This window comes from Chlorocebus sabaeus, chromosome 11 (genome assembly GCF_047675955.1).
Source record: "Chlorocebus sabaeus isolate Y175 chromosome 11, mChlSab1.0.hap1, whole genome shotgun sequence".
Lineage (NCBI taxonomy): Eukaryota > Metazoa > Chordata > Mammalia > Primates > Cercopithecidae > Chlorocebus > Chlorocebus sabaeus.
This window is the reverse complement of record NC_132914.1, coordinates 128,273,489-128,297,931: the sequence shown is the minus strand read 5'-3', so window position 1 is coordinate 128,297,931 and position 24,443 is coordinate 128,273,489. Positions and strand designations below refer to the sequence as shown.

General features: G+C 48.7%; 1 protein-coding gene across 4 annotated transcripts in view; it reads right to left on the bottom strand.

The window, feature by feature from the left end:
- ADGRD1 (adhesion G protein-coupled receptor D1) overlaps positions 1–24,443 on the bottom strand; it is a 184,661-nt gene that overhangs the window by 55,532 nt on the left and 104,686 nt on the right. For all 4 annotated transcript variants that reach the window (XM_073021244.1, XM_073021246.1, XM_037987267.2 and 1 more), the window contains 2 exons: positions 9,083–9,156; positions 1,205–1,328 (listed from right to left, as the gene is read on the bottom strand). In XM_073021244.1, the coding sequence (XP_072877345.1) occupies positions 1,205–1,328; positions 9,083–9,156 (198 nt within the window). The remainder of the gene's footprint in view (positions 1–1,204; positions 1,329–9,082; positions 9,157–24,443) is intronic.

Sequence of the window (24,443 nt, the reverse complement as noted above, 5' to 3'; positions counted from 1 at the left end):
ACTGGCCACGATGAGCACATGAGGCTCTAAAAGACCAGGGCCCCACACGGAAGATGAGTCTCGTGACAAATCTGTCCGGGAGACGCTGGAGGTGTCACTGCTTCCCTGCCTGACTTACCCTCCAGCCTGGCCCTCTCTCAGCCCCCAAAATGCCCAACGCCAGCAACAGATTACAGCCCAGCATCCAACATGTCACCGGTTCCCAACACATCTGCCAAACCCAGCCTGGCTCGGAGCAGCCACATCTACGCTGTCCAAACCAGCCCTTCTGCGAGCTCAGTCCACAGAGGAGAGTGTGGGTGTGCAGTGTCAGCAGCAACGCCTCCTTCCACTCCTGGTTTCCACCTACACAAGTCTGCTTGCCCCGCCCCAAACCCAGGGTGGCTCAGACCAAGCTGCTCCCGAGCGGCTCTCCAAAGGCTTCCTGCGCATTTAGAATGAAATTCACGCTCCTCCCTGAGGCCTGGATGCTAGAGCCGAGCCTGCTCCTCCCGGCCTCCCGCCTCCCCAGGGCCTCGGAGCTCAGGGTGCTCCATCTACGGCCACACCACGCCCCTGCCTGCCCCCTGCCCTGTGCACTTGCTGTTTCCTGGCCTAGAACATTCTCCCCCCAGGCCTCCAAGACATCAGCTTCCTCAGACGCCACATCTCGGAGACACCTCACCGCTCCGTGAAGATAGCCCCATTCCCTGCTGTCACCTTCTACTGGGCTGTTCTCTTCCACTTTCTTCCTACACTGATTCAAAGTGACTAATTTATCTGCTAGTCTGTTTATTATCTGTCTTTCCCACTAGAACCAAACTCCTCAAGCGCAGGACTGTGTTGTTCTTCTTGTTTACAGCAGAGCCCCCAGCCCCCAGCTCACAGTAGGCGCCCAATGAGGATCTCCCAGAGGGACGGATGGAGGGACGAGGAGTCCCTCCTTGGATCCCCCCAGATGCAGTTTGGGCGTTGCTGTGGGAAGCACACCACACTGGACTCGGCTTACACAACCATGGGCTCCTCGGACGTTTGCTGGCACCAATACATGCAGGGCCCTGGACTACAGAAGCCAAGAGAATGGATTCCGTTTGTGAACACAGGCCCCATGGAGTAATGTGCCCAGGGCCCATGGGCACTGGTGGGCAAAGCATGCGTCCCGCCCCCACCTGCAGCCCCATGGCACATCCTCCAGGTCCCGGGACCCCTGAGGCCTGGCTCTTACCTCCAGCGGGACCACCTGCATGAGGATGGCAAAGTTGGTGAGGTGAGTGCAGCGGCAGACGGAGTAGGTGACGTTTCCTCCCGTGAGCGCACAGCCTTGGTTCGACCAGACCCCTTCTCCGGAGCTGAGGACACAGGAGAAAGGATCAGAGGAGGTAGCACCGCACCCTTGGCAGGCCGGGGACTGAAAGCAGCACCCCGTACACCACACGGCCCTGTGAACTCACGGCGGTGCCCATGCCTGCCACTCCAGGAATGCACACCCAGGCCATGGGGTGGGGGCTGGGAGGAGAGATTCTGGCTATCAGGCCAGTGAGAGCTGGAGAACGTCTGCTGCTGGTCAGGCCACAGGAAGCAAGGCCCTCCCTCTGGGATAGGGAACGGAGAGCTGCTTCGGCACAATCACCCTGAAAAGCACCTGGACAAGGCCCAGCACAAAATGAAACGCACACAGCCCAGAGCCCTGCACCTACAGCACGGGCAGCGGCACGCACCAGGGACCACATTCAAAACTGGTCACTGAATCATGAGTGACGGTAACTTAAACGCCCATCGGGGAAAACCGGTGAGTGCAGTATGGAGAGAGAAATATGATAAAATACCTCGCACCAGTTAAAAAGAACATCCTTGACCAATGTGTATCGATAAGGATAAAACACCAGAACACAATGTACAGTGACTAACCACGAGGCAAGGCCCGTGGGGCCAGCAGCACCACACACTTCCCATGGACACAGCTATGACCGACAGACTGCGGAGAAAACGCTTGCACAGAAACCGCCCATGGTGTCACCATCAGAGACAGGGTGCCGAGATCAGGATGAGACGGAAAGGTCTAAGGAGACCCTTGCTTTTTTTATAATGTTTTTTGTGGACATATTACTTGCATGACTTTGTAAAGTGTAAACCTAGACAAAAACAACGGGAAGCAAACATGCTCTCGGTTAACTGTGGTTAATCCTGTTGCTGTGAATATTGGTGACTATCATTTTCTTCTCTGTATTTCTCTATATTTTCTTTTTTGTTGGTTTGTTTGCCTTGAGACAGGGTCTCACTCTGTTTCCCAGGCTGGAGTGCAGTGGTGCGATCATAGTTCACTGCAGTCTTGACCTCCTGCTCTCACGTGATCCTCCCACCTCAGCCTCCCAGGTAGCTGGGACTACAGGTGCATGCCACCATGCCAGTTAACATTGTTCTTTGTATTTTTGTAGAGATACAGTCTTGCTATGTTGCTCTGGCTGGTCTCGGACTCCTGGGTTAAAACCCCTTCCTGCCTCAGCCTCCCAAAGTACTAGGATTACAGGCATGAGCCATTGTACCCTATCTTCTATATTTTCAAATTCCAAAAGAAAAAAAAAAAGATTTAAATGGTTCTTCCCTGAAGTTAGAACCTCAAGTTATCAGTAAAGACAAATCCTTGCTTCAGCCAAAGGCAATGGCGCTTGGGGGAAAGCATTTATAAAGCTGAATAAATTAAAAGGCTCTAGTTTGTATTTGCTTTGTATTCACTTTCAACTGTGGTGCCAGCATGGATGTGGCAGATGAGAACTGTGGCTGTCCAGTGGCGTGACTGATGAAGACCCCAGCTCGCACCTCTCCAGCCAATGTCTCCGGATCGAGCGCGCACCAGCAGCCTTGGGCAATGGGCACCCTGCATTAGCCCTGGGTGATGCAAAGCCCAAGGGAGGGGCTGGATGGTCATTCAGACATGACCCAGGGGTGGCTCTGAGTTTGAGGATGGAGACTCAGACAGCAGCTCAGTGGTGATTTTCATGATTAATGATCTGCTCTCCTAGGGGAGGGAGAAGGCATTTAGCAGAGAGCAGAGGACAAAGCGAGAGCCACTCAGACGTACCAACTGAGGGGAGCAAAACCCCATTAATAACTTCAGAATTGATGGGACTTAAAGATGGGGTCATGTCCTCCTCTTCTACCTCCCCACCCCTTTTGATCTAATTTTCCCAGGACCTTGGAGGGAGTCAGCAAACACCAGCTGTTGTGTTATATATTGCACCTTTGTCTGTCAATTGGCTGCATGAGGACCGTACTTCAATTTGAAGGGGGCCTGAACATTAGCAGGCACTGGATTAGGTGAACATGGCCATGGGTGTGAGCTGCCCCTTCTGCTTACACAAAGGGTAAGCTAAACAACACGAAAGTCACATTGGTCAGATGGAGCTGCAAAGGTGTGACGATGACCTAGTTAGCCAGAGGAGTAGAGCCTTAAGTGGCATCAAGGACGATCTACTTCCAAGGGAGTCAGCGAAAACAAAGGGGCAGGCTTGCAGCTTGTGCATAAATCAATCTGCTATGGAAGCCAGATGAAGCAGTATCAAATAACACTAAAGATATGTACGGCCCTGGGACCCAGGAAGTCTGCATCTAAACAGAAAAATGTTCAGTCATGCATAAATAAAATGTAACATACATAAATACGGTAAAAGACATGTATGTCCATACAGGCAAAACACAGAAACAAAAGGTGGAGGAATGATGGAAGAAACACTGAATTAAGCAGCACCATATATTTCCTATGATTATAAATATAAATTATACATAAATTATTGAAAAACACCCAAAAAACCCTCCCACAGTAGTTATTACTGGGGAAAGGGGTGGAAATCAGGATAAGAGGTAAAGACCAAAGGGAACACTTGCTTTTCTATAATGTTTTACTTTTGAACAAAGTACTATATTGATATATTACTTGTATAATTTCTTAAACTATCAGTCTAGGAAAAAAAGCAGCCCAGAATTCTAAGCCCAGTGAAAATCCTTCAAGTCAAAAAGAAAATACTTTCTCAAATGGTAACTGAATCTATTGCCAGTGGACAAGAACTAAAAGAAGAGTTAAAGGAATATGATACTACACAAAAGTCTACACAAAGAAATAGAATAGCTGGAAGTGGAACAAGTGAAGGTAAATAGGCAATTATTATTGTCTTAATTGCTATAATTGCTCTAGAAGATAACTCAATGTCCAGGGGACAAAAATACTAGCAATGCATTGTGTTTATGGTGTCTGTAAAGGTGAAATGTACTACAACAACAGCACACAGAATGGGCAGGAGGAAGTGTGAACCTATTATAATGTCTTAGAATACATCTGGAATGATATCATAGCATTTGAAGGCAGGCATAAGTGAATTAGACATATACACACTGCAAGCTTAGGTAACCACTACCAAAAAAGTTAAAAGGATGCATAAATTAGAAATCATTTATAGTAGAGATAAAATAGCATCATAAAAGATATCCAACAACCCAAATGAAGTCAGAAAAAGATAACATTTTAAAAAGATAGAAAAGTTAGAAGACATCTAGCAAAATGGCAGATTTTAATCCAACCACACCAATGATTACATGAAATGTAAATTGTCTAAACATGTCAATTAAAAACAGAAATTTGAGGACTGGATTAAAGAAAAGACAAAACTCAGCTATATGGAGTCTAAAAGAAACCTACTTTAAATATAAATATATAAATAAGATAAAAGTTAAATTATAGGAAAAGATATAGCACTCAAACACTAATCAACAAAGCTAGAGTAGTTTTATCCAAATTAGACTAAGTCAACTTCAAAGTAACATATATTTCCCAGGGTAAAGAGGGACGTTACGTAACGATAAAAGGGCTAATTTTCCAAGACATAACAATCCTAAACATACATGCACCTGATAACAGAACTTCAAAATTCATTAAAGAAAAATTCATAAAACTAGAAGGAGACATAGATAAATCTACCACTAAAATTGGAGAATTCACACTCTTCTCTCTTTAATTGACAGAACAAGTTGACAGAAAAGTAGTAAGAATATAGAAGACATAATCATAACTATCAATCAGCTTGGTGTAATTGACATTTATAGAACACTCCACTAAGAATACACTTTTTTTCAATTGCACATGGGATGTTCATCAAAGACTGAACATATATGGGGTCTCATAAAAACTTTTAACAAATTTGAGAACTAAAATTATAGAAAGAATATTTTCTGATCATAAAAAAACTGTTTACAAATCAACAGCAGAAAGCTCTCTGGAAAATTCCCAACTATTTGGAACTAAACTACACGCTTCAAAATAACACACAGGTTGAAGAGGAAGTCACAAGGAAAATTAGAAAATATTTTAAATTTAACCAAAATAAAAACCACATATCAAAATGTGTGGAATGCAGCTAAATCAGTGCTTATAGAAAAAATACAGAATTAAATGTTTATATTAGAAAATAATAAAACTTCATAGCAATAACCTAAACCTACACTTTAAGAACTTTTAAAATGAAGAGCAAATTAAACTCAATGAAAGCTGAAGGAAGTAAATTAAAGACAAAGAGGATAAGTCAATAAAATTGACAACAGCAACACAAGAGAGAAAAATCAATGAAGCCAAAAGTTGTATCTTTGGAAAAAATCAATAAAATTAATAAACCTATAGTAAGAGTGACTCAGAAAAAAGAAGACACAGATTATGGACATAAAAAGTAAAATGGGAACATCACCACAGACCCTTCAAGCAAGAAAAAGGCTAATAAGGGAATACCACAAAAACTCTGTGCCTATAAATTAAACAACTTTGATGAAATTGATGAATATTTCAAAAAAACATAAATAGCTAAAACTTATTTAAAAAGAAGTAGACGACCTACATAGTCCTGCGTCCATAAAAGAAACTGAATGTGTAGCTGAAAACCTGCCAACATTGAAAACGAAGGCTCAGATGACTTCATGGTGAACTCTACTAAAATGGAAGAAATGATATCAATTCTATACAAACTATTCCAAAGTACCTTCCAAAATGTAACTTTTATGAAGGTATCATTACCTCGATATAAAAACAAAGACATTACAAAAAAAACGAAAACTGCAGACCAATATCCGACATGCACGTAGACACAAAAATTCTCAACTACTGTAGCCAATTAGATTTAGCAGTATACAAAAAGATAACACATCATGGCCAAGTGTGGTTTACCGCAGGAAAGCAAAGCTGGTAAAATTTGCAACTTTAATCATAATGATCCCACTCTGAAAACAACCCAGATGTTCCTCTACTTGGGAGAAGATAAATAAACTGTGGTACATCCATGTAATGGAATACCCTTCAGCAGTGAAATGTGAAAGTGAGGTGTTGATACATGCAACAATACACATGTGGTTCATGCTCAACACATTACGCAACATTAAAGAGACTGGACTCCAAAAGGCTGCCTATGCCATGATATCACTTATGCACACTCTGGCAGAGGCAAAACTGTATAGGAACAGAAGACAAATCAGTGCTCGCAGGGCCTGGATGTGAGAGGAAGGAATGACTGCAAACACACACGGGGGCATCTCCGAGGGTGATGCATTGTTCTCATCCTGATTACGGTGGTTGCACAACCGTATTCATTTGTCAAAACTCACAGAACTGTACAATCATCTACAAGTGTGAACTTTTCTGAATATTATCTAATAATAAGTAATAATTGCACAACGGACAGGAAGGATACAGATACTATATTCATGATGGTGGCTGCCTCTGGGAATTGAGGAAAAAGAACAGAAGGAGGTGGAGGGTTTGTTGACATCATCTGCGATGTTTTAGTTGTTTCATTCTTAAAAATACAAAAATATAAACATGCTAGTAACTATAAATTTGGGGCAATGGGTACCTGCATTTGTTATATTATTCTCCTTATTTTTCTCTGTTCTTAAAATTCCTTCAAAAATAAAAACCAGCATGCCAATTTAGTTCTTACCAAACCCCATCCCGTTTTCTAGTCATAATTTTTTTCTCCAAACAGTGCTCCAAAATTGGGATAACTATTTCTAGGAGCACGTGCTTCCAAATTTTCACAATTTGCAAATAAAGGAAAAAGAGCTGCAACCTGCTGAGCCTGACCAGGGCAAAATCACTGAAATTACAGAAAAAAATACAGCATTAAATGTTTATATTAGAAAACAATAAAACTTCATAGCAATAACCTAAACCTACACTTTAAGAACTTTTAAAATGAAGAGCAAATTAAACTCAATGAAAGCTGAAGGAAGTAAATTAAATCCATCCACACTGCAGAGGCATGACGCCAACAGTCATAGCCAGATGCCGATGGCCATAGCCAGAGCGATGCATCCCAGAGGACAAAAATGTAAGCGGTGTTTGCTGGAGGTGACAGGATTTGGGCTGTATTTTCCTCACTGTTCACAGAACAGAGATAAAGGGGGATTATGCCGACCCACTGCTGCACCCCCAGCTCAGAATCCTGTAATCTCCTGGCCCTCTGGGTGCAGGGAGCAGAGCAGCTTTCTCTGACGGGGCCGTACCAGCAGTGGTAGCACAGCCTGTGTGGATCCTGCCCTGAAGCAGCAGGAGGAGGGAGCTGGGGAAGTGAGTCCAGGCACAGGAAGATGCCCAGGTGTCGGGGAGGCTGACAACATGTAGGGTGATGGGCCACTAGGCAGAGTGTGAACTGGATGTCCCAGATGTGTTCCAGCCGCCTGTGCAGTGTTTAAAACATTGGGAAAGTTCATATAATAATCCAGCCGCAGGCCCGGCACGCTGGCTCACGCCTGTAATCCCAGGACTTTGGGAGGCCGAGGCGGGCGGATCATGAGGTCAGGAGATCCAGACCATCCTGGCTAACACGGTGAAACCCCATATCTACTAAAAATACAAAAAATTAGCTGGGCGTGGTGGTGGGTGTCTGTAGTCCCAGCTACAGAGGCCGAGGCAGGAGAATGGCATGAACCTGGGAGGCGGAGCTTGCAGTGAGCCGAGATAGTGCCACTGCCCTCCAGCCTGGGCGACAGAGCGAGACTCCGTCTCCAAAAAAGAAAAAAAAAAAAATTTCCAGCCACAGCCAGTCACAGTGGCTCACACCTGTAGTCCCAGCACTTTGAGAGGCTGAGGCCCAAAGGAGTGCCTGAGTACAGGAGTTTGAGACTACAGTGAGCTAAGATCACACCACTGCACTCCAGCCTGGGTGACAGAGTGAGACCGTGTCTCAAAAAAACAAAAACGAAAACAAACTCCAGCCATGAAAACTCATGACCTGACAACACAGGACCTGCGACCTGCATCCCACATGGAACAAGCCCTGGGGGCCACCGCTGAGCAGCAGCTGAGGATCTGGAAGGCCCGACCCTCCCTCCATTCCCTGGCCCTGTGGGGAGCTGAGTTTTCAACACCGCTCTGACTGTGGAGCCACTCACGGTGGGCTCACGTCTGGAGGAGAATTGTGATCAGAGTGATGGTGGGAGACCCCTCGGACATCGGGCAGGTGAGCTGTGGAGGCGCGCTGGGGGCGGGGGTGGCTAGGAGGGCAGGAAGAGACTGCATGAGACAGGTGTGACGGGTGAACATGGGAGACGCTGGGGAGGACATCCCAGTCGGGGCCCAAGTGGCAGAGACTGAAGCCTCAGAGTCTTAGGCAGGCCTGATGGTCAGCATGCTCCAATGGACCCGGCAAGGTTTCAAACAGGAAAATGCCAACGTGGCCAGTCAGAAGCCACTCCCCCAACCCCCTTCCTCAGCCGCTCCAACATCCCCTGAGGGGGACAGCCAGGGCCGTAGAGCCTGCCCCAACGGACGGCATCCTCCAGCTCCCCCAAGCATCTGCTGCACTGGCTTGAAAGTCACCCTGGGCATTCAGAGGCTTTGTCCAGACACATCGTGCAACAGCAGGTCCCTCCTCACATGGTCTGGAGGGGAGGCCTCGACCCAGCACTGCTGCCAGGCCCTGCCCATGTCTGCAGCATTTCCAGCATTTTCGTGTGACGCAACCATGTCAGCTGCGGAAATGGGTGGCCCAGATCCTCCCCTGGGCTGGCATGGGACGGGCCTGGGCTTGGACACCTCGTACCCACCTACTCTCCCCTGTGCAGAGGGTACCTGAAGTCCAGGAAGGCGCAGTACACGAAGACTCGGTTGCTGCTGTTGGTGGCCTCACTGTGCTGCTTACGTGTCTGAAATGAAAGAAAACAAACACGATGCATGACGCTGCTGAAGAGGCCCCTGGTTCTCAGCACTGACATCAGAGCGAGACTCTCACAGCTGGGCGACCTCGGGCAGGGACAGGCACAGCCATGACGTCCATCTCCATCCATTGTGGGTGTGGTCCCACGTCACCCGGCCCAGGTCATGCTGCCCTCTGCTCTGCTCTCTCCAACCCACCTGAGTGCCCTGGCAGGTCCCGGGTCCTCCCTCTGGGACACTCCTCCCCCTAGGACATGCCTCCCCATAGGATGCTCCCCGCCAGACAGCCACAGGCTCCCTCCCCACTCCCCGCCAGGCAGCCACAGGCTCCCTCTCCACTCACGCCAGGCAGCCACAGGCTCCCTCTCCACTCCGTGCCAGGCCTCTGCATGAAGGAGCTCCTCAGAGAGATCCTCCCTTCCCTACCTGTTCTGAACAGCACCAGCCCCTGCCTGCTCTAGCTCCATTCCACTCCTCAGAGAGATCCTCCCTTCCCTACCTGTTCTGAACAGCACCAGCCCCTGCCTGCTCTAGCTCCATTCCACTCCTCAGAGAGATCCTCCCTTCCCTACCTGTTCTGAACAGCACCAGCCCCTGCTGCTCTAGCTCCATTCCACTCACTGATGTTTTCATTGTCTTGATCACCATGTGGCATGTTACATATCCTCTGTCCACTGTGTGTGTTTGCTACCTTCCCCTCTACAATGTCAGCTACAGAAAGGACAGAACTTCTCATTCACAGCTGCAACCCCAGGACCTAGAGGGCATCTGGCATACAGCAGGTGCTTACTAAATATTTGTTCAATGAATGAACAAAAGAATCAGTGAACAGGTCCATGAGAGCACCTTGCTCTGGAGACGGGAGGTCTCTCCTGGGCTGCTCCTGGGTGCCAGCTCCGAGGACTCTGCAGCTATGGCTCTACCCTAAATGAAAGGCACAGACTCCTTCAGGAGCCATAGTTGGAGGCACAGGAGACCAGCAACTCCACCAGGACCCAGTGCTGCTCAGAGGCGGCATGGCTCCGGGATAAATGGTGTCTGATGGATTCCCAGTCAGTCAAGTCAAGCATCTCTTATTTGCCCGATGCCTGCTCTGTTCTGTGACCCATTCCTGAGCCATCACTGCTCCAATGAGGCCCTTCCCCCATGTCAGGGTGACCAGCTCTCAGGAAGGCAATGACTTGTGCAGGACAGAGCAGGAGGGCAGCCCCCTTCAGGAGCGCCATCCTGGCCTCTACCAAAAGCCCCTCCTTTCCCAGGAAGCAGCAGCTCTGGTGCCCCTGACAGGCACCTCAGACCCCACTGCAGAATCAAAGCGCTCACAGGGCTCTCATTGCAGCATCTGTCTGACAGCTCCTCCAGCCTCAACCCAATTATACTAGCGCTGTCTATTACTAATGTTTCGGCAAAATGGAATGTTTACTCTTTTTGCTTTGTCCCCTACCCCCGCCGCCCCATATCTTAGGGTTATTTTAATCCATCACAGGGTCTCTTAAAACTGCCTGGAAAAGACATCTTCTCCTCTGTCTTCCCAAAGCCACAGCCTGCTGTGAACTCTTGCACAGACAACAGAGGGCCCTGTGTCCTGCAGCCACCTGGACCACAGAGGGGCATCGGCAGGGAAACTGCAGCACCAACCCCACATAATAGAAAAGACAAACAAAAACCCGGTGGCCATAGCCTGGTTCTCAGAGGGGTGTAATGAGGCTTCCTTGGCCCCAGGCTACACCAGAGCCAAAGCCTCCAGCAGATAGCATTATATGTAATTTTTTAACAAGGAGGCGTATTTGTATGTTACTTGAGTAATTTAAAGGAAATTTAAAAAATAAGTCGGTGACCTGGGGAAGAAAGCAACCAGACCCATACACATCAACTCGAGGCAAGGACTCCTCAGGAGGGAGGCCACGCGCCTCTTCCCATCACCTCCTCACCCAGCGCCAGCTCCCCCCTCTGCCCCGGGTGTGGAAGCACAGCCCCTGATGGAGCAGAGGCCGCAGTGGCCTCTGGAAGTCCTGACACTCTGACTTCAAATCTAAATCACTCTTCAAAGGAAATGTAGAAAACAGCCACCACCGCAAGAAGCCAAGCCTGTGTGTGGTCAGAGGGTGGGAAGGCAGCTAGCTTTCTCTTGGATCTGCAGCCAAGATCACACCCTGAAATGGGGAAACTCCCTCCCTCCATCATCAGAGGTTCCATCACAGCCTCCACTCCTGGGATGGGAAAAGCAAACTGACTCTTCATTCATGTGTGTGGAGTTCCGCACTGACCGGGAACAAACGCTCTCAGCAAGTCTCCAGAAAAGGGGGCCTCCAGGGCTCCCAGGGGTGTGACGTGGGGTGGGTGTGTTTTTGACACAGGAGTGTGGTGCTGCCAGAACATGAGTCATCTGCGTACAGGCTGCATCTCATGCAGAAATGTGGGAGGTTCCCACAGCCCACCAGCCTCCCTGAGGCCTGGGCGAGGCACGGAAGCCAGTTCAGTTCATCACTAGGTGGCTGGGGATTGGAAATGAGGCGCTCCCTCCCTATGGAGTGTTCAACGGTGTTGGGGGACAGCTGCATTCACCTGAGCATCCTCCTGAAACCTCAAGCCAGGGGCTGCTGAGCTCTGCTGGACAGAAGTGCAGGCCTCCTCACAGGGCCGGTTCCACTGCAAGTAACCTAATTTCCCACTAGACACACTTCACTGGGGTATGTCTAATGGAGAGTGCTCTGTGAGCCCTCAGGAATATCTCCCACAGGATCTGAGACTCCGTCCAACAACCATCATGATCTTTCCAGTCGGGGAGAAGCAAACGGGATTAATCAACTGCTTGTTTATTGCCTGCTGTTCACGAGCAAGGTACACCAAAGTGTCTCCTTCTAGGAGATGCAAGCACAGAGAAGAGAAAAATTTGATTCTCATGATAGCCTGTTAATGCCCCTTGTTCAGAAATGTGCTGGCTTTTATGTAAGTATTGCTATGGTTTGACTGTGTCCCCCAAAAGCTCATGTGTTGGAACCTTAATTCCCAATGCAGCAGTATTGGGAGATGGGGTCTTTAGGTGGCAGCTCGGTCATGCGGGCTGAGCCCTTGGGAGTGGATTAATGTCACTGTTATGGGAGCAAGTTAGTTGTTGCAGGAGTGAATTTGTTCTCATGAGATTAGACTGATGCAAAAAGCAAGCTCGACTCGCTCTTGCAGTCTCTTTCACTCACGCTGGCTTCCCCTTTCCCTTTTCCACCAAGAGATGAAGCAGCACAAGGTGCTCACCAGACATAGCTGCCCGAACTTGGACTTCACAGTCTCCAGAACTGTGAGCCAAAATAAACTTCTTTCCTTTATAAATTACTCAGTCTCAGATATTCTGTTATAACAACAGAAAATGGACTAGGTGCACAGTTTTACCTGTAAATAAGTTGGCGAGCTATTTGTCCATCATTGTCCCAAGCAAAAGAGAGATGGCACTGTGGTCCTTAAATCTGAGGGTAAGTAAAGCAATATAAGGAGCCGAAATACTGACCCCAGAGCAGTGGGTCAGATGTAGGTGGAGCTCAGCAGAAAGCACGGGGCAGCCCTCTATGCCACCCTCTCTCCAGCCCACCTCACAACTAATCAGGGTTCAGGGCTTTGAATGATTGAAATGTCCCACCTTTTGGGAAATCAAGGATAACAGAAGTAATGGGAGAGATATGACAAGGAAAAACCTTGAACCAGCCTCTATCTCTTGGTGCTTTCTGATGTTTCTTGCTTTCAAAGAGTCATAAGACAATCCAGCATGGTTGAGGCATCCACAGCCTGATAGAGGCTAAGACAGGACTTTCAGAGCCTGGTTCCAGCACAGGAAGAAAAAGGTGGGAGGTGGGCAGGACCCTGATCCAGACATTTCAGGACAGGTTGATGAGCTGGGCCACCCCAGTGCTGGGAGGGAAAGGTTAGGCCAGGTGAGACCCTGGGACAGATGGCCCAGTGGAGCAGGGTCATGGTGGGGATTTACTATTCTGCCTTCCCCCGACTAGTGCCATCTGCATGTGGATCTGTCTGGTTAAGTCACTCTCCCCAGTGCTGGCTCCTGGGCAGAGGTGAGCAGTACCTTGGGGCACCAAGGACACCCACAGATGCTGCACTCAGACCCTTAGGACATCCCACTCAGCCCAGGCTCCTTCAAAAACCAAAGGCACCCTTCTTCCAACATGTGATCAAGCCATCTGAGGACAACGGCAGAGACCCTGGAACACGGCACCCCGAGTCTTCCGTCTCCAGGCCTCCCAGGAGCCTGCAGAGACCTCTTGGGCGTTAAGGCAGCTTGAAGGGGTCTGTGCTTTCAATGGAACAAGTCCTGACCACAGAATGCAGGCGCCACCCCCAACACACATGGTGCTGACATATGCGTGTCTTATTTTGAGATCGTGGGGCCAGACCTCAATCCTAGAGAGCAGCCTCCCCAACCTCACAACCTACTGCTTCCCTCTTCAAAGGCAACTGAGGACAGCCAAGAGACATGGGCAGAGGGGCAGCCTTGTGCAGACAAGCACAGCCCATGGCCACCTGGGACGCATCAGGGTCAGAGAGACCCACTGATGCCCCCTACTTCAGAAGATCCCAGGCAGGAAATGTTTGCCAAAGACCAAGAAGCTTCAGTTTCCCGTCTGTTCATCGCCAGTGTGGGACGCTGGTCTGGTAACAGACCCGCCCTCCAGTGTGAATTGAACTCTAAACTGTGTCCCTCCCTCCAAGGTCCCAAGTCCCTGTCTCCTCTGCGAAACCTCAGGAGTCTGGTTTGAGAAGAAAGGGGCCTGCAGACACCTGATTCTCACGCTCGGTTTATGCACAGGTGCCAGCCTGCAAGCCGGAGAGGCACACAGAGAGGAAACTGTGTTGCTGTTTCAAAACACAAAGAAAAAAAGAAAGAACTCCAAAATTGCGTGGGGATCTGGAGTTAGGGCAGCTTGCTTCAAAACTGAACAGAAAGTGTTTTCGCATCACCCCCTCGCCCCAGGTAGCACCCAGTCATGCGGCGCTCAGTGGAAAGCTCGGCACATGAAGCCAGGCCGGGACCCACAGCCCAGGTTCTGCATTTGGCATTTAGCACCTGCGATGTCTCCGAGAACCCTGCAGAGACAGAGCCCACAGAGGAGGGTAGAGTGTGGACCAGAAGCCACCAGAAGCCGGACGAGGCGGCTGAGTTCAGTGCTGTCAGCCAGAGACTGGGGAGGGACCACCCTGATGCCCGCATCCCCAGTGAGCCTTGAACCCGGCATTCGGGCCTCCACCCTCTCCTTCCTCAGGCCTCCTGGACATGCAGGACCCGCCAGTGCATGCACAAGTTGCCCTCTATGATCCAGCAGCACTGAGGTCACCTGCACTGTGGCCAAGGTGCGTGTGGAGAGGTTCTATCCTTGGGAAAGAGGTCCTGAGCATCCCGGGAGCCAGGAGGAAGAAGCTCCAGAGACAAACTGGAGAATTAACCATGGAGACCCCGCCTCCTTAACTCCGCCCCCCTCACATGACCCCTTCCCACTCACAGGGCCCCTCTTAGGCCAGTGGCCTCGCCCCACTCAGCCCGACCTTCCTTGCACATGGCTCCACCTCCTTTCACTTAGCCCCACCTCCTTGTACATAGCCCCACCCTCTATCAAGTGGCTCCAGCCTATCTTACATTTCCCTGATGGTGAAGCCCACAGCCCCTTCTCAGGCTCACTCTGACCCCAGGACTTTTCTCCACCATCCTGGATGGCAGACTCACCCCTGACTCTCCAGGACGTCCCCTTCAGACACTCCATGGCCACATGGGCAGGGCATGAGAGGCCAGCCAACCTATAAGGGCATGGCCTGAAGTCACATGCACTCCAAAAGCCAATCAGCTAAGGCTGTGGGTGGGGCCAGGAAGGTTCTGCCCAGGATAGTACTGTGGGTGGAGCCTTGCGATGATGGACACGCCCTCGTCTCCCTGGCAACCAGCTTTCCTCCCACCTCGGCTCACTGCGCACCTGGCTCTCCTCTCACCTGGATGATGCAGCAGCTTCCACCCCTGTCCCCCGCACCGAGTCCCCGCAGAGCAGCAGGTCAACTTCTAAAGCGTGGCTCAGACCGCCTCTCCCTGCAGAAGCCCCAGAGGCTCCCAGCCTCCGATTCCAAACCAAACTGCTACCCACCGGCAAAGCCTGCGCCCCCTCTTCCTCCGGAGCTGCGGACACACGACCCTCCCATTTCAGAAAAGAAAAATGGTGTCGCTGCCCTTCGTCTCTGTCTGTATAAGCGGACTCAGCACCAGGGGGTATTCGCGGGGGCTGCGGAGCTGCCTGGAGACCCCTGCCCAGCCACAGAAGGCTCTGGAAGGAGGCGGTCTCTGCTGAGGGCCTGGTTTTGCTGTCACCTCCTAGAATGCTGGAATCTCGCCTCCTACAGGTCGCGAGCCCATGGTCACCCCACTCGGGTGTGACAGGTCCCCCAACGCTAAGCAGAGACGTGGCCCAAAAGGGCTCCAAGGACGCAGGGGGTGCCCAGGGAGGCTCTTCCCAGAGGGAGCATTTTGTCTCTGGGACAGGATGTTCATGCTCAGAACAGACCTGCACACGAAGAGGCCTTTGCTTGTGGCTTCATCTCTGTGGGAATAGAAATGCCCACATTGGATCGTCGGGGATGAGTGACACTGAATTGTCTTAGGCTCATGTTATTGGAAAGCAAGGGATTTTGGCATTTCTACTGCAACATGGCAACCTTTATTCTTTCATACATGCAATAATAATTAACATGTTTTAAACAATTTTCACTCATTAGGCTACTCAAAACGTTTTTATACAGTTGTCTCATTAGGGCTTATTTTTCGTCTTTTTGTGCCGAATACAAAAATAATATAATAATGTGATATAAGATGTTTTCTAAGACGTTGGATTTTGTCTTGTTTTCATGACTTCACTCTGATACATTGTGTTCCCCTTATCCTTCCAATAAACTACCTTTCTGCTCAGGAGAACCAGAGTCAGCATCTGTTGCTGACATCCAGACATCTCTAGCACCCCCTCACAGGCTGCTACAAGCCTCCACTGAGATCATGTGTGTGAGCCCCTTGATGGTTCCTAATGATGGCAATAGTTAACCTTTTCCAAGCACCTGCCCTGCGCCTGGTCCTGCTGTTTTACATGAGTGAAGTCATTCAATTGCTCAGCCTTTGCCAGCTGCGCACACTCCTGCCCCACTTTACAAATGAAGCCATGAAGCCACATGGTGGTTGGAGGACTCACGGCAAGTGACAGAGCTGGGAAGGGGCCAATTCAGGACTCAGGTCAAGACCTCCTGGTTCCAGAGCCCCACCCTGACCCACCATGTCACTCAGCACAGGTGAGTTACACCTGATCTTTATCTGTCTCTTCATGCCCTGGGGATGGAATTTTCCCAGAATGGCCGCTGGCTCCCCCAGCCTGGTACATCATGGACTTGTAGTGCATGGCCCTGCCTTCAGATGCCTGTGACGTCAGAGATGGAGGATGGGCCTGCTGGGTCCCCTGGCTCTGTTGGCTCCAGGAGCCTTGGGGTGGAGGGGACAATCCACAGGAATCCATGTGCCTCCCAGAACATGAAAGGCCATGGCCCCAGAGCATCCAAATTCCATCTAATGGCATTTTTCAGGAGTAAAAAAAGAGGCACAGAAAATCTATATAGCTGCTGTGCTCGAGATGAACAAGTTTGCCTGCTGAAAGGCACTCTTCCCTAACCTCAGTGCTGCAGTCAGTTCAGAAAAACAATACCTATAGACGTCTATAAAAGTGCTACAGCTTTTCAACTTAGCTCCTGGACCATGGCTACTTGAAATCCCAGCTAGAATTTAAAGGTTTTCTTTTTTTTTCTTCTCTTTCTTCTGCTTGTCGTGAAGTTGGCCAAATGGTTTCCATCAAAAGATCCAATCCATTCATTATCCTTTTATTTATTTGGTTATAGCTGGCCTCTATCCAAGAAGAATTTTGGATGACTTACAGAAACAAGAGGAAAGCATTGTTAATGCCAGAGTGTCTTTAAACTTTCAGGAGAAGCAGATACGCTGTGGCTTTTTACATGAGAACAGTCAGGGGTTCAAAGAGGCCTGTATGTGGAATCTTGTCAAAATCAGTGCGGAGTCAAACAGCCTCAGCCACCTGGACCCGCCTCACGTTGGAAAAGTCATCATGGTACCAAGGCCTAGAGTGGCCAAGCTCATCCCACTCCACGCCCCCCCTCCCCGCCCCCTGCCTGGTGGGTAAGATGAACATTCTGTCATTCCTAGTAGAATATCTGAGATTCTGGTCTGTCTAATGTTGGGCCAGAGGCAGAGAAAAAACCCCAAATGCCCGGAGCTGACCGTTCAAGCCCCACGCATGAGACACAAGCAGGCGTCATCAAACCCAGCAACACGGTTTTCCAGAACAGAGCGGGCCGCGGTGTGCAGTCACTCAGCCCCACGCGGCCCCAGACCTCTGCCTGTCCGGGGCTCCAAGTTTCCATGGGGTTCTGGAACCAGCCCCAGGTCCCCATGGTGACCAATCTGGTGGCCTCAGCAAAGTGGCTGAGGTCTTTAGGGCTTGGTGGGACTTCTCTGAAATCTCCCTCCAGAAGGATTAGGTGCACAGCGATCAGACATATGGGAGGTGGAGGGCAGCCCCTGCTCAGAAGCCAGGTCTGGAGGAGGTCCAGAGAGGTCTGACAGAGCCAGGCACACCTCCTCCAGGGCCTGGGCTGACCTTGATGATGCCTGACCAGTATTCCTTCTCCGGTTCTTTCTCACTAACAGAAGTAGCTTTGCTCAGGGTGGCCACGTGCCCAGCTAGAAAACTGCAAAATCTGCATCTCCGTCCTCCATTCCAGCTCCAGCTCCACCACCACCAATGCAACTTCCCCACCTGGGCGTCCACAGGCCTCCCAAATGGAGCATGTCCAAACCTCCCTCCTGACCTCACTCCCAGCCCTGGACTGTCCCAGAGTCATGCCCTTGTCAGTCAGCGGCCACTCTGTCCTTCAACTTTTTGAGCCCCCAAATCCTTGACCCTGTCAGCAAGCCCTGATAGCAGACCTGAAGCTAACATCCTCCACTCCTATCCCGAGCAGGGCTCCCAGCGACAGCATGTCAACCTGCTCACCCTGCCCTGTACGGGGTTTGTGAAAGCCCAAGTCCATCGCTTCGTCCCTCTGCTCAGACCCTCCGGGGGCATCCACCTTACTCAGGGGAAAGCCAAGGCCCTTAAAGTTGCGCCCAGGCCTGGGAAGATCCGCCCGTAGCCTCTGACCTGCCTCCTCCAGTCCCCTGGCCTCCTGGCCGCTCCTCAGACAGGAAGGTGTGCCCCCGCCAGGGTGTGTGATGCCTCTCCCCAGATGCCCCCACGATCCCCCATCCACGTGGCCACGCCTCAGGGCAGCCTCCCACAGGCTCCTGCCCGCAGGCTTCCCACCTGCTGCTCCCTGAGATCTGATCTTGCGTGTACCTGTCACTGCCTGTCTGTCTGCCTGCCTGTCACCTCCCCAGGTCCCCAGCACAGGGCAGGATTTGGTCTCTCTGGCTCTGTCCTCTCCCTTACAGCCTGAATGGGTGCAGGCACACAGGGGCACTCCGTGAACTCCGGTGGGATGAACCCATGCAAGGCGGCCTGCAGGAGGGAGGGTACAGGGGGCCGAGGACGATGGCCCAGCCAGGCATCCCTGTTGGGAGTGAACCGACAGGGCCACCGCCCCACAGCCTGGAAGGTGCTGACAGGCCACCCGAGCCCTAAACATCCTGATGGAGTCATCCCTCGGAGTGAGCAGCAGGTGCAGACGCCTCGGCGGGAAACCCTAGGGAACCAAAGCCTGTGGTGCTTGCAGATGCGTGATTACATCCTCTGCCCCTCCCCATAGCAGGGGATGAGCAGCCAGGATTCTGTGTTTAAAAAAAAAATTCAAATCTTGTGGTGAGCCACAGTCCTATGACTGCTGGACCCAAGGTTTTATTTCTTTACTGCCTGTTCATGAGTCTGCAGTTGCCCCACAAATTTGCTTCCGTTTGGCTCAAATGGACTAAAGGCCCCTGGCCTGGCCCTGGAGCTCTAAGGTTTAACCTCAGCCTCACTCCTGCCAGAGTTCACCACAGAGACATCAGGTGTCCCCAAAAACTCCCCAGGGACTGGGCAGCTCAAAAGGTCCCCAACATTCCTGAGAGGCCCAAAGACCGGGGCTGAGCCAGGTCTCTTCCTCCACCCCCATAGAGAGCCCTAACCTGGGAGACTTCTAGCCAGGAACAGAAATTCAGAGTCTGTGGTAATCAAGTCACAACAACTTTTCTCCTACCTTATTTGGGGAAGACAGAGGCAAACCTCTCCCTCATCTACCGATAAAAATGCCCCCTCTTCCTCACACACACACACACAGCCAGGGAACCACATCTTTAAACACACCTGGCCTCCGGCAGCGGCCTTCCATGCACTCTGACCCCCTCCCTCCCATCACAGACTCCAGCCTGGTCTCAAAAGGGACCCAGAGCCTGGTGCCTCTCACCTGAGATCTGTACAAGGGAAGCTGCCCAACCCAGGAGAGATCCGCATCAGGAAACACAGACAGTGACGGGCAAGGGCCTGTGTCTGATGCCTCCTCCCACAGGACGGGAGTGACTCCAGTTCTGTCTCCAGAGGGAGCTGGCTTCTGGCACCGCACACCAGCCTTGGCCAGTGGCTCCAGCAGACAGAGCCGAGAGTCCATGCCTGAGCCTTCTCACGATGGTTTGCCTTTCAGACAAGGTTCACTCTCGTTCAGAAATCAAACCCGGCACGAGCAACACCAACAGGTGTGTCTTCGCTCTGGCCAATCACTTCCCAAGCCACCGTGTCACTCTGTCTTCTCTCACCTCTACTGAGCCACTCACCTGGTGCAGAAAAAAGTCAACCCTGAGCCCCAGCACCATTTAAGATTTGCAGAGCAGATATTTATGGCATCAGTGTGGGGAATGGGATGGCCACGTGCTTCTACAAGAGCCAAGGAAAGATTTATTCGAAAAGGACTTCTGAGAGTGGGGAAGGGAGTAGAAGGCAGTAAATGTATACAAAGAGAGAGGAGAGGGAGAATCTGAGAGATGAACGAGGGCTGAGGTAACAGCCTGCCTAGCGCTGCTCACCCTGCTCAGTAGGTCGGGACCACTAACCCAAGAGCTGAGCATTTTGATGAAATTAATTTACACATATATGCATCTATGCAGGAAAGCTCACCCAGACCAGTGTACCCAAAAGGAGCATCTCAGCACTTGAGGATTCACTGGTTCCCAAAGAAAACTCTCCTTTCCCTTTGCTTTCTATAACAACATATGAGAGTGGGAAAAACATGAAGGTTTGTCTGAATTGAGATAAACTCACTTGAGTAGCGAAAGGGTCTTTTCTATAGAAGACATGGGATCCTCAATTGAGTCATTTCCTCCATTTAGAAAATGTGCTCCTTAAAGAGACCAAGTGCCAACACTTTTCCTTACAGTGTTTCATAAATTATGTGCCCATACATTCACATGCCCCGTGAAGCATAAGATGATAGTATTCTCCTAATACACAGGATGAAGATTTAGAAAGAAAATGTACAATATAAATATAGTCCCAGTCTTCAATTGAAATGCTGTGGAATACAAGGCTGTCTCAATATTTGAAAATTAGTTAGTGTAATTCACCATATTATCAGACTAAAGAAGAAAAATCACACGATCACATCAATTGATACTAAAAAAAACAACAAAATCCAATACCTACTCATGATTAGAACTCTCGAAAAACTAAGAATAAAGGGAAACTTCCTCAGTCGAATAAAGAACACCTATTAAAAACCTAGAGCTAACTGATTAGTTGAAGACAGAATGGTTTCTTCCTAATATAGAGAATAAGCAAAGATGTCTTGTCTCATTACTGTTGTTCAAACAGTACTGAGGATTCCAGCCAGCACAGCAAGGAAGAAAAAGCACACAGATCAAAAGGAAGAAGTAAAACTGTCCCTATTTGCAGATGGTATGAGCATTTATGTCAATAATTTCAAGGAATCTAGAAAGAAACTCCTACAATTAAGTGAGTTCATAGTCACTAAAAAAATGTATATTTAGGTGTAAATTTAACAAAACATGCATAGGACCTGTATGCCAAAAACTACAAAATATGGATGAAGAAAACCAAATAAGATTTTAAATAAATGGAGAGACATGCCATGTTAATGGATTGGAACACTCAACACAACAAAGATATAAATTCTCCCAAAATTAATATACAGTCTTAATGTAATTCCTATTCATCCCAGCAAGAATTTTTGTAGACATAAAAAAGCTTACTCTAAAGTTCATCTTTAAAGGCAAAGGAACTAGAAAAGCTAAAACGATTTTGTAAAAGAAGAAGAATGTGATATGAATCATGTGCTGAAACTAATTTCACTCCACCTGATTTCAAAACCTACTACACAGCTACAGTAATCAAGACTATGCGGGACTGGAACAGGGACAGGCAAATAGATCAATGAGACAGAGCCAAGAACCCAGGAACAGCCCCACACAAGTACAGCCAACTGATTTTTGACAAAGAACAGCAATCAGTGAAGGAAGGAGAGTTTTTCCCCCATCAACAAACAGTGCTGAAATAGCACCTCATACAAAAACAAAATTAATTCAAAATGGATCATAGATTAAGTGTAAAAAATAAAACCATAACACTTTTAGATAAAAATAAAGGAGAAAATCTTTGGGACTGAGAGTTTGATGAAGAGTTCTTAGTGATGACACCAAAAATATGATCCACAGAATGAGGAAATCAATAAATTGGACTACAAAATTTAGAAACTTCAGCTTTGTGAAAAACTCTTGTTAAAAGCATAAAAAGATAAGCTACAGATGAGGAGAAAATATTTATAAGCCATGTAGCTGACACAGGATTCATATCTATAATAATCCAGATCCACAACTCATATCTATCTATAATATCTATAGATTATATCTATAATTCATATCAATAATATAGAAAGAATTCTTAAAATTCAATGATAAAACACAAAAAGAATCCAATTGGAAAATGGGCAAAAGATACTAAGAGACATTTTATTGAAGAGGATATTTAGATGACAAGTAAGCACAGGAAAAAATTTTCAACATCACTAACCATTGGGAAAATTCAAATTAAGACCATAATGAGAACAACTAAAATAAAAAATAGTAACTATACCAAACTCTGGCAAAGACACTGAATCACTCATACATTTGCTCATGGAAATGTAAAAAGGTACAGATACTCTGGAAAATAGTTTGGAAGATTTTTTTAATATTAAATATATTTACCACATGACCCTTGTATTAGTTCATTTTCACCTAGCTAATAAAGACATATCGGAGACTAGATAATTTATAAAGGAAACAGGTTTAATGGACTCGCAGTTCCACATGGCTAGGGAGGCCTCACAATCATGGCAGAAGGTGAATGAGGAGCAAAGTCCGATCTTACATGGCGGTAGGTAAGAGAGAGCGTTCGCAGAGCAACTCCCCTTTATAAAACCATCAGATCTCATGAGACTCATTCACTACCATGAGAACAGGATCGGGGAAAGCACTCCCGTGATTTAATTATCACCACCTGGCCCCACTCTTGACACGTGGGGATTAGTTCAAGGTGAGATTTGGGTGGGGACACAGTCAAACCATATCAGCCCTGTAATAGTACTCCTGGGCATTTGCCCCACAGAAACGTAAACTTATGTCCACACAAAATCCCATCCACAATTGTTCACAGCAGCTTTATTAGTAATAGTCAAAAGCTGGGAACAACCAAAACGTCCTTCAGTGGGCAAATGGTTAAACAAACTGTGGTTCGGCCAGGCGCGGTGGCTCACGCCTCTAATCCCAGCACTATGGGAGGCCGAGGCAGGCAGATCATGAGGTCAGGAGTTCGAGACCAGCCTGGCCAACAGTGAAACCCGTCTCTACTAAAAATATAAAAATTAGCCGGGCACGGTGGTGGGCGCCTGTAATCCCAGCTATTTGGGAGGCCGAGGCAGGAGAATTGCTTGAATCTGGGAGGCGGAGGTTGCAGTGAGCTGAAATTGCACCACCTCGCTCCAGCCTGGGCCACAGCGTGACACTCCATCTCAAAAAAACAAAAAGCAAACAAACAAGAAAATCAAACTGTGGTTCCTCCATTCCATGAAATACCACACTAAGCAATGAAAAAGTACAAACAACTGGCCCACACAACCATGAGCATTCTGCTGAGTGGAAAGGCCCATCTCGAAAGGCCACTTACTGTATGATTCTATTTACAGACCACTGTCATCATGACAAAATCATAAACACAGAGAAGAGAACACTGGTTGTCAGGAGTTAGGGATGGTAGAAGGAAGGAGGGATAGCAACGAGGAGATCTGCTGGCTGGTAAAATGGTCTGTATCTTCATTTCAGTGGTGGTTCCATGAATCTACACCTGTGTTAAAATAACAGAACTATAAACATACATGGCCCTAATGTTAGTTTCCTGGTTTGACACTGCACTGTATTTCTCTGATTTGTAATCAATGGGGGAAACCGGATGAAGAGTGCACAGGACCTCTTTGTAATTATTTTTGCAACTTCCTATGAATCTATCATTATTCCAAAATAGAAGTGTAAAATAAAAGTTAAATCAACATCAAATCAACTATAAATGAGTCAAGATTTCTAGCTGAAGGAAACACAAGCATAGGCAGGCGAAAAGAGGACCCTACTATTAAGCCAGAGACGTGAATATTTACGTCTCACTTTGATTTGCTGAGTTCTGCACAGGAACACAGAAGTCGGTGGTAAGCCTGTGAAGGGGATGGCAGGTGATAGCTGGCTATTGATCCCAAGAGGACCCATGACTAAAATTCTCACAAAGCCAGGTCGGATGGGTTGTGGTCCCTCCCCCTCTGCCTTCAGGGCATAATCCCAGCCTGAACCACTGGGGGTGGGAACCCCAGGGACTTTTGGGGGCCACGGGCATCACCCTGAGAAGCTGAAGGGGGCTCCTGCCCGCAAGTGCTGATGTTACAAGCCTCATCATACTTATACTGTGACCTGCAGGATTTGTTCTGAGGCCTGCAGTGGGGGCTGGAGGAGGCAGAATATGACACCCTGCATGATCCTGAGCTCATTCCCAGGGATGAGTCTTATGGGTGTCCAGCTCTGAACACCGTTAGGTAAAATGCACCCCAGGAGGAGGGACCTTCAGGACTCTGTCCACTCTGTCCTCCATCCAGGTAACATAGACGGGGTGGACTGAGCCCCTGGGAGGCCAGAATTACCACAGCCCATGAGCTTGGCCCAAGGGTCAAGGAGAAGGAT